General features: G+C 30.3%; 1 protein-coding gene across 1 annotated transcript; it reads right to left on the reverse strand.

Annotated features, from left to right (window-relative positions):
- Window positions 1–179: 179 nt before the first annotated feature.
- Window positions 180–19,654, reverse strand: LOC114326003 (uncharacterized). The gene is made up of 3 exons (XM_028274166.2): window positions 19,075–19,654; window positions 8,025–8,258; window positions 180–393 (listed from the first exon to the last, which is right to left on the reverse strand). The coding sequence occupies exons 1-3, from the start codon at window positions 19,258–19,260 to the stop codon at window positions 271–273; spliced, it is 543 nt and encodes a 180-aa protein (XP_028129967.1). The 5' UTR covers window positions 19,261–19,654; the 3' UTR covers window positions 180–270.
- Window positions 19,655–19,879: the final 225 nt, after the last annotated feature.

Consider the following 19,879-nt stretch of genomic DNA (forward strand, 5'->3'; position numbering starts at 1 on the left):
TTTCAATAGTTTCACAAAATTTAATGTAAATTAATGTCACTTCAGTGTTTCGGCAGAGTGTCTTTCTCAAGTGAAGTGTTTTTACTATGGGTCTACACTTTAAAGTCTTTAACTGAATAGGTTGAGGAATGAAGAGCTATTTGTCTAAAGTTGGTTGTTCATAAATAAAAGATAAAATATTTTTAATTCAGCAAAATATTATTTTATTTGGTTATAATAAACAACTATATAAAATGTAGACAAATATACAAAAGGAATGGCGTAAAGATATTATTTTAACATATCAGCATATGCTCCTGATAATAGATCTTCTTTTTTGACATTTAATTTGGCCATTAAGTCATCTGCGATTTGCTTTCCTTCTTCTAGGCTTTGATTGTCTTCTAAACAAACCTTAAACAAAAATGTTCTCAATAAAAAAACTGACAAAAATAATTACACTTTTATGAAAAAGAACTTTTTATAATAAAACCTTTTTATTATTTATAGGAAAGAATATAAAATAATTTAACGATAAACGATTTAACGATAAAATGCTTAAAATTCCAAAAATTACAATCTAATAAAAATAGTTATTTATGAAACAGTTCGTGAAGTATGCGTTTTGCGAACGCACGCGATATTTAGAGCACGAGCGACAACGGAGCCAAGTGCTATAAATCGCGTAAGTTCGCAAAAAGTACTTCACGCACAGTTTCAAACAATATTTTATCTACGATAAACAAATATAAAAACTGTAACTCTTCGTCACTGGAATTAATTTCTATTCTACAATTTTTAGAACTTTGACATTTAAAAATCCTAACTACTTTTAAACCACAAAACTGTCAAAAATTTTGTTGTAAGTCATTGCCATAGAGGTATATATTAACATAGAGAGAGTTTCATTCAGACTGAAGTGACGACACCATCTTTTTTCTTTGGATTAGTGCTGTTTCACTCTTACGCATAGTAAAGCTGCGACAGTTGTCCTTCCTTTCCGTGCCTATACTCACACTTAATGCCATCTTAGTTTCTCGATACAATGTGTTAGAAAGAGATGACGCAAACCAGTCCATGAGATCTAGTCGTCAGGAAGCGCAGAGTGACGGCTCCCTCTATGTTAATATATACCTCTATGGTCATTGCTCATAATATTGTCATCACCATGACAACGCGAAAGTTAAGGATATTTGATTATATGAAAGTCTGCCAAAAAACCCATTGAAAGTGTGCGAAAAAGTAAATCCCATTTAAATACATTGTTACTTCACGCACACTTTAAACTCTTCACGCACTGCTATATATAATGACAGTTTTCACAAACTAATAACTTATACATAAATATGACAGAGTAGATAATAGTTATTTATGAAACAGTTCGTAAAGTATGCTTTTTGCGAACGCACGCGATTTTTAGAGCACGAGCGACAACGAAGCGAGTGCTATAAATCGCGTAAGTTCGCAAAAAGTACTTCACGCACAATTTCATACAATATTTTATCTACGATAAACAAATAAAAAAGCTGTAACTCTTCGTCACTGGAATTCATTTCTATTCTACAATTTTTAGAACTTTGACATTTAAAAATTCTTACTACTTTCAAACCACAAAACTGTCAAAACTTTTGTTGTAATTCATTGCTCATATTGTCATCACCATGACAACGCGAAAGTTAAAAACAGTGCGAAAAAGTAAATCCCATTTAAAATACATTGTTACTTCACGCACACTTTAAATCCTTCACGCACTGCTATCTATAATGACAGTTTTCACAAACTAAAAGCTTATACATAATATGACATATAGTAGAAAAAGTACTTTTTATAATATCACGGTTTTGTTATTGTACATGTACATATTATGTAGGACACAACATATTTGGAAAGAATAATTAACTTATAAAATATGAATTTTTAGTAGGTGTATTAACTGTTATTTATAATTATGATTCCAAAAATTACACTAGTTTAAAATAGTATTTTTTAAAATACCACTGTTTAAAATGGTATATATAATTTTAAGTATATAAAGTTTTAATTATTTATTAAAACAATTAAAAAAGATACGCAACAGCCGGGTTCCAACTGGGGACCTCTCGATCTGCAGTCTAATACCACTGAGGCATCATCAATTTGTAGATATCGATTTGTTAACGTACTTTAAAATATCATTGCATTAGTCACATTTTTAAAATAGTTTGAAATTAAAAAAAATCGATTTATCCATACAGTGTGATTGGTCAGTAAAGCTTTGTAGATCCGTTATAAGATAAGTAATAGATAGTAATAAAAGTTAATAACAAAAATTGTAGCCAACTTTGATTACAGATTGATAATATAATCAGTAATCGTAAATTGTAAGTTTTAGACAATTATTCAGTCATGGCTTACTTAAAATTTGGAAAGTTTTAGACCCGTAATTATTAATAATTTTGCTCTGAAAAATGAAAATATCTCGAAAACTAATAAATTTACACATAGGGAAAGTTATACAAAAATTATAGTATGGCAATGGTAAAATAATTTCGATAATGATATAAAATACAGGGTAAATTAAAATTACTGAGAAAATAATGTACTTGCGTTTTGACTCAACCTGTATTCAATATAAAGAAAATTAGCAAAACAAACATTTACGAAAATTTTGACAATAAATAAAAAAATATGACGTCAATAAACCATTGACCTTGTGCTTGCTTTTATTTATACAGGTAGTTAAACTTGTTACGATTTTCATATAAAATTGGTTATAACTTTGTAAATACCCCGTATAACATGCCAAACCCTTATATTTTTGTAATCGAAAAGTTACGAAGATATCGAATATATAATAAAATATAGGGTGTTCCATTTAAAAAAACATAAGTTTGATCTGTCACTATGTTATCGAACACCCTGTAACATTCTAACTAATTTTGTAATGTGAAGCTCAAAGTTCGCTACAATTTCTGTTATTAAGTTTTATCGCTATACATTACTATAACGGATCTACGGGGCTTCACCCCACTAATAATTAATCACCCTGTATAATAGCAGTTAAATATTGCATTGTTAGCTAGTTCTAAGCTATCCTGAAAATTTCAGGTGTCTAGATAGCCTAGAACTATTTTTAAAATGAATTACAACATTTGCGGAGTCCGTGACACCAACCAAGCCAAGTATATGAAAAGGTTTTAAAAATCAACTAGGAGCGAAATTAGTTTTTCCTGTTCCGATAATTGGGTAAAAATGTACAAGACAGAGATGTAAATGTACAAGATAAAGCAAGTAGGTAATTGGATTAAAATCAAAACGCGTTAAGCCCAATTTATTCAAAAATTGAGTAATCCATTGTTAAAATTGCTTTACCCACTCTTAAAATTTTATGTTCCATCTATAAGCAATTATGTCTGTTAATTGCTGGAAGAAGTACATAAACAAAAAATGTTGTTATCCTTCAACAGGGAACTTACATAAAATTTTAAAGTCGAAAAAAATTGTATAAATTGTCCAGAGCTGCAGCCAACAAAGTTAAGATTGCTGTGATGGTAGCCAACCTCCGATAGGAGACGTTACTGCAAGACGAAGAAGTAGAGAATTTGAAGTAATTTAATTTCTGTTAACAGACCATTTACTAGAAGGTAATAGTTTTCGAAATTTAAGCAAAAAAGCGGGAAAATCAGAAATTTTTCGTTTTTTTTCGCCATTTTGTCAATGTTGCGTCACGAAATTTTGTCCACAAACCTCACATTCGGATTCAGCACCCCAAAATACATATAGAGTGAAAGAAATCAGAACTCCCCCAAATCTTTCCCACTAGGGGGCTCCTAGAGTATAAATGGACTGAATTATTAGGTGATTTATTAACAGGTTGGCTGCTCATATACAGGGTGAGTCACCACTAACGCGACGGAAGATTACAGCGAAATGGCAAAAGATTTGAAAAACATTTTTAATTAGTGGTTTGTAAGTTAATAAAATCTACATTTTAAAATTATTTTGAAATATACAGGGTGTCCCAATAAATGGCGGCGTATCAAAGTTATATTTTTTCTTATGGAAAACCCTGTATTTTATTGCATTTTTAATTGTACGCAAAAAATAAGGTAAAATTTCATAAGACTTCCCTATACCTATGTACAGAGTGTTCTGAGTTATGTTGAGTTTTCTTAAAATGTAAAGTTTTAAAAGAAAGCTTATTCTCAACTTATTTAAGAAATTATAAAAAAATACTTTTACATCTAAATAGTTGGATATTGGTTGAATGTATTCCATGATTGATTGTTACACATTTATTTACTGGGTGTTCAACATTTACAGTTTCATTATTGGATTATTCAATGTGTCATATGATGCTTATTTAAAATGGAACACAATGTATATTAATTATTAATTATATTAAACGTAGTCACCTCTTTCGAATGGTATATGGATGTCCTATACCTAGGTGTCATAGTTTTTGCGAAATTGACAATTATTTAAATTCTTAATCTGTAAATCGATTTTAAAACAAAAGATGTATCTCATTGTATGACATCGTCATTTTATGACAGTACGGTCTGGTAATTATCAAAAATATAAACATCCATGTATGATATTCAAATTTAATTGTTCCTAAAAACGAATAACCACGTTATCTACGAAACAGTAGACATGGTACTTTGCATTGGGGAGTGTTTGCAAAATTGTATCTTACTTTCTAAAGTTTACGCTCAAAAGCAGGTATCCTGATAGAAGACACCCAAAAAAGGACGTTTTTGAGAAATTTCGAAAAGTTAAATATAAATAAACCAGTTATTTGTGATCACGTCAAGGAACTTGATGTCCTGCTGCTTTCTGTTACGGAAAACCCAAATACTAGTAAAGAAAAAATTTCTGGTAAATCAGTCAAATACTTAAGAGAAACCACTATTATCCGTATAAAACTCAACTACACCAATATTAGACCGAACAGGATTATGATAAATATTTAACTTATCGTTTATGGACTTTAGACTTTGGAAAAGATCCTGATTTTTTTAAATGTATTGTATACAGACCAATCTACCTACTTTTCATAATAATGGTCTAGTAAATAGACATAATTTTCATTTTATTATGATACAGTAAACAAACATTTATTTCGTACAGTTTAAAAATCGAGAGTGCATAATAGTTATTTATGATATAAGTGTTAAAAGTCCACGTTTAAGGCACGCATGTGAAAGTTTGCAGAATGAGCGAAAGCGAGTTCTGAAATTCACATGAGTGCCTTAAAAATGTACTTTTTAACACGCATATCATACAATATTTTTTCTACAAACGTAATTACAGGACAATATCTACACAAACTTTTACTTGAACTTGACTGACATTCCAATTTTATATTTTTTTGACATTACATCAAAATTGCATATACGGTCAATACAAACTGCAGCGCCTTAAAAAATTTTTAAAGCACTATAGTTTATTTTTTAACCAGGAGGAGTAAACTAAAAAGACAGATTCACACCCAAGAAAGTCACTAGAATAATAACCGAATACATCTTCTTTTTTGGTTGATCTAGTCGGCCCTCAACGGTAATTCATAAATATTATATTAAATTATTACGTCGCTAAAGAGTTCTAAAAATAACTGCTTTTTTTATATAAAAGCAGACTAACAATCTAAAAATTAAAGGAATAACACAAAAAACACAAAAATCGCCGATATAACTTAATTAACCTATGAAATGTCACTAGTGTCAAAATTAGATAAATGTCATTAGTGTCAAAATTTTATAACAGTGGAGTAAACTTGGCTGCGGTTGGACCAATTACAAACAAGCAATACAGCGCGGTAAATTTGAATCACTCCTCTTGGTTAAAAAACAAACCATAGTGCCTTAAAGTAGCATTTTTAACGCTGGTATGGAGTGATAAAAATTGCATTTTTAACACGGTTGTAGAAAAATATTATTTTTAAAATCAATTTACCGTTTAAGAAAATTGTAAACTACGCAAAAACTATGACTCCTAGTTATGGAACATCCCTACACCATTGGAAAGAGGAACCTGTGTTTAGTATAATAATTTAATAACATACATGGTGCTTTATTTAAAATAAGCATCATATGACACATTAAATAATCCAATAATGAAACTGTAAATTTTGAGCACCCAGTAAATAAATTTGTAATAATTAATCATGGAATACATTAATTATAAAATAATTACCAGACCATGTCATACCATGTCATAAAATGACAATGTCATACAATGCCATTAATTAACTACATCTTTTGTTTTAAAATCTATTTACAGATTAAGAATTTTAATAATTGTAAATTACGCAAAAACTATGACACCTAGGTATAGGACATCCATATACCATTCAAAAGAGATAGATTTGTTTAGTATAATTATTTATTAATATACATGGTGTTCCGTTTAAAATAAGAATCATATGACACATTGAATAATCCAATAATGAAACTGTAAATTTTGAACACCCTGTAAATAAATGTGTAACAATTAATCATGAAATACATTCAACCAATATCCAAATATTTAGATGTAGAAGTATTTTTTTTATAATTTATTAAATAACTTAAGAATAAGACTTCTTTTAAAACTGTACATTTTAAGAAAAGTCACCATAACTCAGAACACTCTGTACATAGGTATAGGGAAGCCTTATGAAACTATACCTTATTTTTTGCGGACAATTAAAAAATGCAATAAAATATAGGGTGCTCCATAAGAAAAAATATAACTTTGATACGTCGCCTTTTATTGGGACACCCTGTATATTTCAAAATCATTTTAAAATGTAGATTTTATCAACTTACAAACCACTAATTAAAATTTTTTTCAAATCTTTTGCCATTTCGCTGTAATCTTCCGTCGCGTTAGTGGTGACTCACCCTGTATAGATAAAAAAAATTGGCCCATATGCCAAGCACATATTAGTCAACGGCATAGCGGGCGTATACGCCCGCCGGGTCATATTGGGAGAATTAGGTAGCGGGCGTATACGCCCGCCGTGGCAGTCAACCTGTTAATGTTAATAATTTTTTTTAAAAGGAACTTAGAATCTTCATATTACATGGAATGCCGAGTATTGTGGTTCTTAAAATATGCTCAAAATTTCAAAGCGATTTAAATTGAATTAAATTTTTTGCAAAAAGTCAGAAAATAATTATGTTACAGTAATTCTACAGAGCTCATGCAAGTAGAAAGTTTATTTTATCAATATTTTAAAAAATTAAAGGAAAAATATGTTACATGCAAATGTTGCAAAATCATTTTGTTGCAAATGTTGCAAAATCGTCATATTATTGCATCAGAAACACGTACCTAGATTTTTTGCTTATACATAAACAATTAGAATATCTATTTAACCTCTAGCACAATTGTTTTTTCATATTTGGAAAGCTTGCATTTTTTCACAAATTAAAAAAAGAGAAGTGGAAGGAAATGATAAAAAGTAGTTCAAAATTAAACTTGCATATGATTGGATAACAAATAACATAACAAGGGATGAACTAAGATACATCGAATAATTTTAAGCACAGCCAAAGTCAGAAATTTGAATTTTTTAAGGTTTTCGGGTTATGATTGAAAATTATTCACTGAAATCTTCTCCTTAATATAACACATTATAGTAGAAAATAGGTAGTTTTATAGCCTATTAGGGTGTTTTATATTTTTGCGATTTCCTGAATACTAGGTTTTTTAACTTTTGATGTCAAATATCTCTGGATCCTTAGATGATAGAAGGTCCAAATTTTTACAGTAGTTGTAGATAGATAATATCAAGTTCCTGGTAAAATTTTATCAAAAAATGTACAAAAACAAGTAAAATAAAAAATAAAGTCTAAACTTTTTTGGGATTTTTTTGTAAAAGTATTTGAAAATTTGTTTAAATAAATAGGTATTTTTCACTCTGACTTTACAAAAATACGCGGAACTAAACAATACATCTAGTTTCAAAATAAAACAAAAATTAGGTCTCTAGGTGCTTTGGTTACAGAGATATGTGACATAATGTTAACACTGTCTTTAAATTGTGCCCTTAAAAAATGGAAATAAGTCTCAATTACCTCTAACTCCATAAAATTGCCCAATGCTTCCACATTATCGATATGAATTCTAGTTTGGCCAACCACAAATAGCTGCCTAACTTTTTTAACTACTTGCTTCACACCTAGAGCTTCCTCCAAAACATGTGGGAGATCATTTAAGCTTTCCTTGGTTATAGCTGATTTTCTATAGTTAGATATTTTTGGGCCTTCAGAATCTGGACGATCATAGTAAATTAATTCTCCTGTACTATCCTAAAACAGATATTATAATTTACCACTAAGAAAATAAAGTGTCTCTGAATATCTTTATAATACATATAATAATATAATGTGGTACAATTATCTACCAACATACCAGAAACACTATCTCTATCTATCAAATCAGCCCTAAACACCCATCCTTGAATAAAGGCCTCCTCTTCCTTCTTCCATGCATCTCTATCTTAAGCAATCTGTATCCATTTTGACCCAGTGTGTTTCTTCAAGTCATCTGACCATCGCATCTGTGGTCTTCCCCTTTTTCGTTTGTAGTTTCACTGTCTCGAATGTATAATCGTCTTAGTACATCTTTCATCCTTCTGCCATAGGGTGTGTCCGGCGAACTTCCATTTAAGCTTTGCTACTTGGGTTGAGACATCTTTCACTTTTGTTTTGTTTACGGATCCATATTTGTTTCTCTTCCTATCTGATAGTTTAACGTTAAACATTCGTTTTTCCATGCATCCTTCTGTCTTTGCTATTTTTTCCATATTTTCCTTTGAGAGCCATATATGAGGAACATACTGGTTGAGGACATATACATCGATTGAATACTCTTATTTTTAGGTATTGCAGGTATTTTCTGTTCTTTAGAATGTAAGACAGTTTTCCGAATGATGCCCAGGCCAATCTTATTCTTCTCTTTATTTCTTCGATCTGATTTTCTTTATTTAATCTAGTGATTTGTCCTAGATATATACACTCTTACTTATTCTATTCTTGTTTGTGCCACTGTAATTATTAGTTCTTCTTGTTAATTGGTCGTGGTTTTTGTTTTACTGTAATTCATCTTCAGTCCTATCTTTGTTGATTCTCTATCTAGTTCTTCCATCATTCTCTGCAATTCTTCACTTTTTTCTGTTATTAATACAATATCATCAGCATATTGTATGTGATTCAGATATTGCCTGTTTATGTTTATACCCAAGCCATCCCAGTGTAGTTGTTTGAACACATCTTCTAGCGCTTGGTTATAGCTTTTGTGAGATGGTGTATCCTTGTCTTACTCCTCGGTTTATTTTAATAGGCTCCATTTGTTTCATTAGCTTAATAGTTGTTGCTGTCTTGTTATAAATATTTGTAATTAAGTCGGTATATGGTATATCTGTAGTCCATTCTACTGTTTTGTACGGAATTCTTTACTGCCCATTGTTCCACACTATCAAATGCTTTTTCGAAGTCAATAAATGCCATGTATAGAGGGATATGATATTCGTTAGCTTTTTTTATTAACACATTCACGGACACAACTGCATATGAAGTCACTTACTCCATAAGAAGATATGTCTACATGTGAAGCGTGTCTGAAGGTGTTAATATTTTCATCGTTAAAAAGTGGTCACTTGTCCTGAAGCTCTTTCTAAATCCGGCTTGTTCTCTTCTCTAGCAGAAACACATGCATATAAATATCTTGGACATTCACGAAATACAGTGCAGAATAGGTATGGGCTGGGCTGTGTTTGGTAAGCTACAAGAAATATGTAATAATTACACTTTTATGAAAAAGAACTTTTTATAATAAAACCTTTTTATTATTTATAGGAAAGAATATAAAATAATTTAACGATAAACGATTTAACGATAAAATGCTTAAAATTCCAAAAATTACACTCTAATAAAAATAGTTATTTATGAAACAGTTCGTGAAGTATGCTTTTTGCGAACGCACGCGATATTTAGAGCACGAGCGACAACGGAGCGAGTGCTTATACATCACGTAAGTTCGCAAAAAGTACTTCACGCACAGTTTCATACAATATTATATCTACGATAAACAAATATAAAAACTGTAACTCTTCGTCACTGGAATTCATTTCTATTCTACAATTTTTAGAACTTTGACATTTAAAAATCCTAACTATTTCAAATCACAAAACTGTCAAAAATTTTATTGAAAGTCATTGCTCAGATTGCCATCACCATGACAACGCGAAAGTTAACGATATTTGATTATATGAAAGTGTGCCAAAAAAACCCATTGAAAGTGTGCGAAAAAGTAAATCCCATTTAAAATACATTGTTACTTCACTCACACTTTAAACTCTTCACGCACTGTTATCTATAATGACAGTTTTCACAAACTAAAAACTTATACATAATATGACATGGAGTAGATAAAGTACTTTTTATAATATCACGGTTTTGTTATTGTACATGTACATTTTACATATGTAGGACACAACATGTTTGGAAAGAATAATTAACTTATAAAATATGAATTTTTAGTAGGTGTATTAACTGTAATTTATAATTCTGATTCCAAAAATTACACTAGTATAAAATAGTATTTTTTATAATACCACGGTTGTTTAATGGTATATATAATTTTAAGGATATAAACTTTTAATTATTTATTAAAACTATTAAAAAAAGATACGCTACAGCCGGGTTCCAACTGGGGACCTCTCGATCTACAGTCTAATGCCACTGAGGCACCATCAATTTGTAGATATCGATTTATTAACGTACTTTAAAATATCATTGCATTAGTCACATTTTTAAAATAGTTTGAAATTAAAAAAAAAACGATTTATCCATACAGTGTGATTGGTCAGTGGGGTAAAGCTTAGTAGATCCGTTATAAGTAATAGATAGTAATAAAAGTTAATAACAAAAATTGTAGTCAACTTTGATTACAGATTGATAATCAGTAATCGTAAATTGTAAGTTTTAAGCAATTATTCAGCCATGGCTTACTTAAAATTTGGAAAGATTTAGACCCGTAATTATTAATAATTTTGCTCGAATAATAATTATCTCGAAAACTAATAAATTTACACATAGGGAATGTTATACAAAAATTATAGTATGGTAATGGTACTTTTCGATAATGATATAAAATACAGGGTGTTCTATTTAAAATTACTGAGAAAATAATGTACTTGCGTTTTGACTCACCCTGTATTCAATATAAAGAAAATTAGCAAAACAAACATTTACGAAAATTTTGACAATAAATAAAAAAATATGACGTCAATAAACCATTGACCTTGTGCTTGCTTTTATTTATACAGGTAGTTAAACTTGTTACGATTTTCATATAAAATTGGTTATAACTTTGTAAATACCCCGTATAACATACCAAACCTTTATATTTTTGTAATCGAAAAGTTACGAAGATTTCGAATATAAAATAAAATACAGGGTGTTCTATTTAAAAAAACATAAGTTTGGTCTGCCACTATGTTATCGAACACCCTATAACATTCTAACTAATTTTGTAATATGAAGCTCAAAGTTGGCTACAATTTTTGTTATTAAGTTTTATCGCTATACATTACTATAACGGATCTACGGAGCTTCACCCCACTATATAATTAATCACCCTGTATAATAGCAGTCAAATATTACATTGTTAGCTAGTTCTAATCTATCCTGAAAATTTCAGGTGTCTAGGTAGCCTAGAACTATTTTTAAAATGGATTACAAAATTTGCGGAGTCTGTGACACCAACCAAGCCAAGTATATAAAAAGGTTATAAAAATGATATGCCCATATCAATACACCAGTTCCAAAGAGTAACAAGTATGAATTTTAGTGATTTGGAGTCAAGTATTGGAAAGTGCTTCAATAACCAATATTTACAAAAAATAAAAACCTTATTTTGTAAAAGGTATATGTATTTAAAACCCCTAAAAAGGGCTGTATCACAAAACGTTTTCGGAATCAATATTCCATCATCAGTGTTATCACCTAAAATCAGTGGCGGCTCGTATAACTTTAGGAAGGTAGTGCCAGAATCCGGGCAGCTGCCTAAATTTTTTGTGGCGGTTTTACGATATGGTCAAAAAGGATATAAAATATAAATAGAGTATCACGATAAGCTGAATTTAATTGGGTTTTTATATTTAACTTACCAAGCATTGAAAAGCTAAAAACGTTATTCATGTGCACTTTAGATTTTTCATGGGATTTCAATTTCTCCCATATATGTACAAGATCATCGGTGCCTTTGTTTGACCAAGTCTCGTCACCTCCAAACAAAACGCATACAAAACAGAAGAGTTTGTTAGTTTGTTCGCAACCACACAACCAGCTATTTTTATCATAAATAATTTTATTAAACTTACGACAGCGAAGTTTTTGTCCATTTCCACTTTGTTTTTCAATTTTTAAATCAGGTAAAGGCCGACCGAGTTCTTTAATTTGTAGTTTTTTTTTTTTCTAACGAAAAACCACCAAAAGAGTTTTTTAATATACTAATTTGATTCATTGTCAATAAATAAATTAAACGTAGAAAATAATCAAAATATTATTTTTATACCTACGACACCCACGATCACAACGCACTAACTAATAATTACAAAATAAAAAATATAGTAGAGTATAAACACAAATATACAATACAGTAGTAGACAATAAGATAGATAGATAGATAGATAGATAGATAGATAGATAGATAGATATTTATTCATTTAAATAGGTTACCCTAATATACAATAAATGTAGAGAATAGATATTACAAATCATTTACAAAAATCAAATATAACTAAGCAACATCAAATGAAATTAAACAAACTTTAAATAAATTTACAACATATAATACCATACAATACCCACCCATAAAATTAACATAATAAAGTATTACATCACTTGTTTCTAATATACAGCTTAAGTTTGGTTTTAAAAGATTTTAGTGACATTGTATTTTTTAATTCACCTGGTAGAGCGTTAAACTCATTAAAACCCCTGAATACTAATGAATTCATCGTCATTCTATAATTTGTTTTTGCTATGTAAATATTCCCCATATTCCTTGTAGAATAATCATGCACATTTTTATTGTACACTATAAACTGCTTAAAGTAATCTGGAGCTACATTATTAAGTATTTTATAAACCAAAATCATTGTATAATAATACAGTTTCTCTTCAATTGTGAACCAACTTAAAGCCTGTAGCATATATGATACAGGTGTAAGTCGATTTGTTTTCAATATAATTCTCATGCCACGATTTTGTAGTTTTTGTAGTTGATTGAGTTTATTTAAATTAAACATATACAATATAGTTGCGCAGTACTCAAAATGTGGCTGAATAATTGAATTAAAAACTGTAATTTTAGCTTGAGTCGATATATTTTGTGATATTCGGCTAAAAAAATATAGTTTTTTCGTTATTTTACGGACAATATAATCAAAATGATGATCAAAATTCAAACAACTGTCAATTTGAAACCCCAAATATTTAACACATCTTACAATATCAATCTTTTCATTTTTTACTTGTAGCAGAATGTTATCCGTATTTAATTGGCTATATTTGTATTTTGTTGTAAAGATCATTGCTTTAGTTTTGGAAATATTTAATTTTAATTTATTTGATGCCAAGTATTTAGCCATTTTTTCTAATGTATTATTCATTTTTTGAATCGCTACTTCAAGGTGAGTATCACTACAAGCTACAAAAGTATCATCCGCAAAAAGATTAATAAATTCACTTTCTACATATAGGTCTATGTCATTTAGATACAATATAAATAAGAGAGGCCCCAATACGCTGCCTTGTGGTACCCCAACATTGATATAATGTTCAGAGGATAATGCCCCATCAAAACGTACTATCTGCTTCCTATCACTAAGATAATCACTTAGCCATTTGTGTACTTTACCTACAAACCCATAATTTTGTAGTTTTGTTAGGAGTATTTGGCGATCAATGGTTTCAAAGGCTCTTTTAAAATCAAGAAAAACACCTACTATGTATCGGTTTTTATCAATATCGTTTTTAAGTTTACAGAGAGTCAATTGTAAAGCTGACTCACATGAATGTTTCTGTCGAAAACCGGACTGATTATTTATTAAAATTGAATTTTTTCCTACGTGTTCTAGTAGTTGGTCATAAACTGCTATCTCTAATATTTTTTCAATTGGGGGTAATGTGTTAATGGGCCTAAATTCACTAGCTTTATTTGTATTCAAAATCTTCTGAATAGGAACAATTGTACTCACTTTCAAAAGTGTAGGAATTCTACCTGTCATTAGAGAAGTGTTTATAAAATTCAGTATAACGTGACCAATCGATTCAAAAATTTCCCTCACCATCCTTGAATTTAATATTTCATGTATGGAGAACTTGTTGTCCATACTATAAACTATTTTACGTAAGTCTAACATTGATAGTGGTTTAAATTCACTCAAATTTAAATATAAATTATTATTGGTATTGGTCCAGAAATTTATTGAATCAATATTTTCGACAATATTTGTTATACTCCTGACAAAATATTTGTTAAAATTTTCTGCAATCTCCAAACGTTCTCTTAATACATTATGCTCCGCATCTATATCAAAACATATACAGCTAGGAATATCAAAGTTTTTAACATTAATTAAATTTTTTAATGTTTTCCACATTTTGTTTGGATCATTTTTAAACCTATCAATTTTCTCCAGATAATACTTATCTTTTTTAGCTTTTAATAAATTAACGACATGGTTTCTATGAGTTTTAAACAATGACCATTTATTTTGTTTCTCATTTTCCCGGCAATTTTTGAACTCCTTATATGTTTTATCACGAATTCTAATTTGATTAAACACCTCATTATCAAACCATGGTATATTTGATTTATATTTACACGATTGAATAGGCGCAGTATTATTAATTTCTTTTTCGCAATTAGTTATAATTTCATGAAAGATAGTGTCAATATTTGTTGTATTTAAGTTCCAATTAACCATCATTAAGTTAGTTTTAATAGTGTTTAAATTGTTTTCATTTATATTTCTATATTTTTTTTATGATACTGTCAGTAGCTGTTGTATTAAATAAATTGAGAGAAATAATAGAATGGTCAGTTACTTTTGGACAATCATGCACATTTACTGAAATATTATTTTGGTTTGTTAAAACAAAGTCGACTAATGTTTTACTGGTTTCGGTAATGCGAGTTGGTTTTGTTACAAGCTGATTTAAGCCATATATTGAAACTAGATTTTTAAACTTTATAGTATAAAAACTATCACTAAGAAAATCAAGATTAAAATCACCTACTAATACACACTTATTATTCCTAGACAATACACTATCGCATATTTCTTCAAAATCTTCCAAAAATTTCGCATCTGAACTTGACGGCGAGTGGTAAAGACATCCAACAATCCAAGTGGTAGAAATTAAATTTATCCTTATAAATCTACACCAGTAATTACCATGTAAGACAAATGACTTAACATAAGAAAATTCATAATTATTCTGAATATATAACAATACACCACCAGTGTACCTACTATTTGAATCACATCTAATACATTTATAATTTTCTATCATGATCTCTTTATCATATATATCTTGCGTGGTTCTTGCTTCACTTAACAAAATTAATTTTGGGTTATAGTTTGCAATGCTTGTTCTTATTTGATCAATATTTTTTAAAACGCTTTGTGCATTTAAATATATAATATCGGTATTAAAAAGTAAATTAGGGTCTGCATTTAGTTTTTTTCATCAATTGAAGTTGAATTGCTAACAGTATTTGGTTTATTATTTATAAATTTAGGGACAATGGTAGGCCTATTGTTAATATATTTAATAGTTTTTGTTAAGTCACCTGCTCTAATCAATTCATCAAGTTGATTCTTTACAGTAAAATAATAATCTCTTTGTCTTTTGGTTTGATCAGCAAAAATCTTGATTCCAGGAATGTTTATTGATGCTTTATTTTTTAGGACCTTTAGGGCATCTTCACTTGATTGGAGGATAACTTTGATGGGACGAGTTTTTTTGTTATCAAACTTACCCAACCTAAACAATTTTAAATTATTTGAGTCCACTGGGAAGTCCTTCAAAATGTTTGTTATTGTTTCACTGTCTTCTTTAGTACGATCTGCTTGAGTCGGTTTATTCGATTCATTTATGTTAAAGACAATAATATTAGATGTCCTATTTTGTCGATCCATCACTTCATAAATAACATCCTCTTCTTTTTCTGGATTTACTAAGTTTGTTTGGATTGATTTAAACGATTGAATTTCCTTTTTTAATTCAACATTTTCCTGTTTTACTAACTCAACTTCAGACGACAAATTTTTCATATCATTAGTAAGCTTTTCAAGATCTTGCTTCAACTTACTCATTTCTATCAAAAGTTTAGGAACCCTTTTAATCGCCTCTCGACACTCCATACAGTAATAGGCCAGGGATCTGTTTTGAATAATGACTGCACGATATTCAGAAGCCGCCAATTTAGTACAGGTTTCTGTAGAATGAACAGATTCAAAACAGCTATCACAGACAACTAATTTTTCCTTTTCGCTGAAAGCAACATCACATGTTGCACATTTTTCTTTGCTTGGCATTTTTGCAACAGCGACCCCCTATTCAAAAACAAAACTGTACACCACTGGATTCTGGATAAACACAATAGCGTCAAGCGAACGGGTAAAGAAACTAGAAATATGTAGATCTAAAACATTGTATCTTAAGATCCACTAACTTCCTTTTCGAGATTTCGAGCCTGGCACGGAGACTCCAATTTAAATGTATGTTAAAAGTGCAATACCGCTCTCTCTCTGTCACTTACACAGGATGCTCATACAATCTTTCTCTTTTCTCACGAGCCACTATGCCGTTCGGCACTGGGATTTTTATGATTTTCATCCTTTATCCGGTCAGCTGTGGGTGGCCAGAGTCGGTAGATTTGCATTGCGCTACACAGTTGCCAGATTTGATATAATTTATAAAAATAAAGAGAAATATTCACAAAAAAAATGAACAGGCATTAAAATGTTTTTAAGATAAAAAATATGTTTCTGCATAGTTAGCAAGGTAGTGCCATGGCTCTATGGCACTACCTCACGGGCCGCCACTGCCTAAAATAAGTATAACTCTATCAGTAAAACAAATGTGAGGTTAAATTTTGACAAAGGTAAAAAAGTGAATAGATAGTTATACATGCTTTAAGCCACCAAAATGTAAGGGGTAAAAACCCTTAAATTGATTTTAAACAGTTTGTGGTTACATTATATTATCTTATTTTGAAGGATGTTAAAAATATTTCCAGATTAACCACTGGCATCACATGACATCAACCATATTGGTTGGAAAATTGTAGGTGGAACCTTACATGGCAGAGTTTAGGTGACAACTGATCGGAATGACCCCCGGAAGGATGTCATTACCAGACTGACACCGCATCTTGACAGAATCTAATATGTGTAGTTAATTAAGAATATAAATTTTATGTTAATACTTAAATAATATCAGTAGTGAGAAATATTTGTTGGGATTAAAAATAATTTACCCTAAATAATCTATAGTATATAAATCTATAAATAGTCTATTTTAAATAGGTGATTTAAATGATAAAAAAGACTAAGTAAAATGTACAAAAAACAGCAGTGGAAAAATTGAGCTTGTTTTTCACAAATATGAGATGTGATATAATTGTTTTTATTTTCTTTAGTATTTTGCTAATGTTTAAGAGGCTTAGGTACCTAATAAATTAAAAATAGTTATCATTCTTGTTTAATTTCACTTCTTCAATGAGTAAACACAACACTGCACATGAAAGTGTGTCAATGGAAACATTTTTTTATGTCAGTCTCTGAGACGGATGTTAGCTTTAATGTTCAGAAAACCTATGTTAGTTGCGGAAGGTGAACAAAAAAGTCAGCAGAAAATCTAAGAGTGATCCAGAAGGTCATGGAGAGAGCCATGCTAGGAATCACAAGGAGAAACAGAATACCAAATACAGTGGAACCCCGATAAGTCGGCCCCCGATAACCCGGAAGTCCGGCTAACCCGGGCCGATTTTCATCAGACAAACATTTTAACAAGAAAAATGTATGCATTATGTTAAAACATTTTATCTGTACTTCTGGAATGTCTTAAAAATATCGAATTTCATTGATAAAATGCGCATATCTCACCGATCTTCGCTTCGACCATAATAACATAATATTTGAGAGATAATGGGTATTTGTGTAATTTGAACTATACGATAGTAAAAATGACACATGACACATGACGGCGGCGGCAGAGCGACGTGTATTATCTCAGGCTATCGAAAACAACAGGCACCTCTTATTCCTTTATTTATTTCCAACTGTCTTAGCATTGTTTAAAAAAAGACTAAAAGACTATTTAAAAAATTCTTTTTCAAACAATGGTCTTTTAATCAATGAAAGAGCCACTTTTCTTAAATAACATAACATCGTTCCGATGGCAGACGAAATTGACACAACCGAAACTGACTGAGTTTTTTTACCTAGTAATGAACAATACTCTATACTGTCTATAGTCTATATTATATTCTATACAACTATGGGTAAGTTAGATGTGTACTGTGCATATATATTTCATATTATTTCAATTATAAAGGACTTTATCTATAGGTATACCGTATTTTATTAATTTTTACCATACTCTCCGGCTAACCCGGATTTTCGATAACCCGGATCGGCCGCGGTCCCGATTAATCCGAGTTATCGAGGTTCCACTGTAATACCATCAAGCAAAGAACAAAAATCAGAGACATAATAGAACATGTAGCTAAACAGAAACTAGAACATGTAGGTATAGAAAGAAATGGAAACAGGCAGGTCATGTGACAAGAACACAAAACCACAGGTGGACTAGAAGATTATTGGAATAACTACTGCAGGTGGACAAACAAAGCAGAGATCGACTACCAACCTGCTGGAGTGACGATGTAAAGAGAACTGCCGGGAACTGGATGATAGTAGCTCAGGACAGGGAAATATGGAAAACTTAGAGGAGGCCTATGTTCAGCTCTGGACGACAACTGCTAGATGATGATGTTAATTATCTAAGCTAGGTATATAAAATTCGATTTGAAACTACTTACCTTAAATTGTCTTAATTTCAATCTCCCATGTGAAACATTGTAAAATGTATCATGCTGTTGAATAATTTCACTTTTTATGGGATTTAAGGATTTTGCTCTGTTAACAATATCATCCAAATCGTGCACTTTTGCCTTAATTTCAACATTTCTTAAAGACATTTTAATTAAATTCTGAGCACTTCTCATTAAATGATGAAATATAAAAATCTATGACCTATGATAAGACCATACGATAAAACTCATAAGATAGACGTATTATTTATATTTTATTATAATGTGATATCTATGATTTATTATAAAACCGGAAATTCACATAAAAACCGTCGATCTTGCAATTTCTTATTTACGTCATTAAAAAAAATAACCGGTAAACATGCGGTAAACAACAACCTAACCTAATTTTACCTTCTTCTACTTTTGGTGGTTAACAGGTTAACGCCCGGTACTTTATGTCTCGATTAACAGCCCGTTCGTTAACGGAGCTTTTATCCGGTAATACTAGAGAGATATCGCAAATGCAAACGATAATATCGTGTCAAGACGTAAATAACGTATAACGTTCTATTTCAGCACAGGCAACAAGAGAGTTCTCGCAAATTTTCTGGGGCGGGGCTTAACGTTATTATGACAACCGACGTTTGGTATTACAATGTAACCTAGAAATTAATTTTGAGGAATACTGTAATTGTTTTTTATTGAAAAATGAATTTGGATATTGAGCTGATATTTGGATATTAATAGTTAGTATAAAAATAATATAAAATATCTGAATAAATAATATCCTAACCACAAAAAGTAGTCTATT

This window comes from Diabrotica virgifera, chromosome 5, assembly GCF_917563875.1.
Source record: "Diabrotica virgifera virgifera chromosome 5, PGI_DIABVI_V3a".
NCBI classification, from domain to species: domain Eukaryota; kingdom Metazoa; phylum Arthropoda; class Insecta; order Coleoptera; family Chrysomelidae; genus Diabrotica; species Diabrotica virgifera.

Coding starts and splice junctions, on each gene's coding strand:
- LOC114326003 (XM_028274166.2), bottom strand. CDS start 19,260: ATGAGAAGTGCTCAGAATTTAATTAAAATGTCTTTAAGAAATGTTGAA. Junction 8,259..19,074: donor TGAAATTAAGACAATTTAAG/GTAAGTAGTTTC, acceptor TATCTGTTTTAG/GATAGTACAGGAGAATTAAT. Junction 394..8,024: donor GCAATTTTATGGAGTTAGAG/GTAATTGAGACT, acceptor TTTTTGTTTAAG/GTTTGTTTAGAAGACAATCA.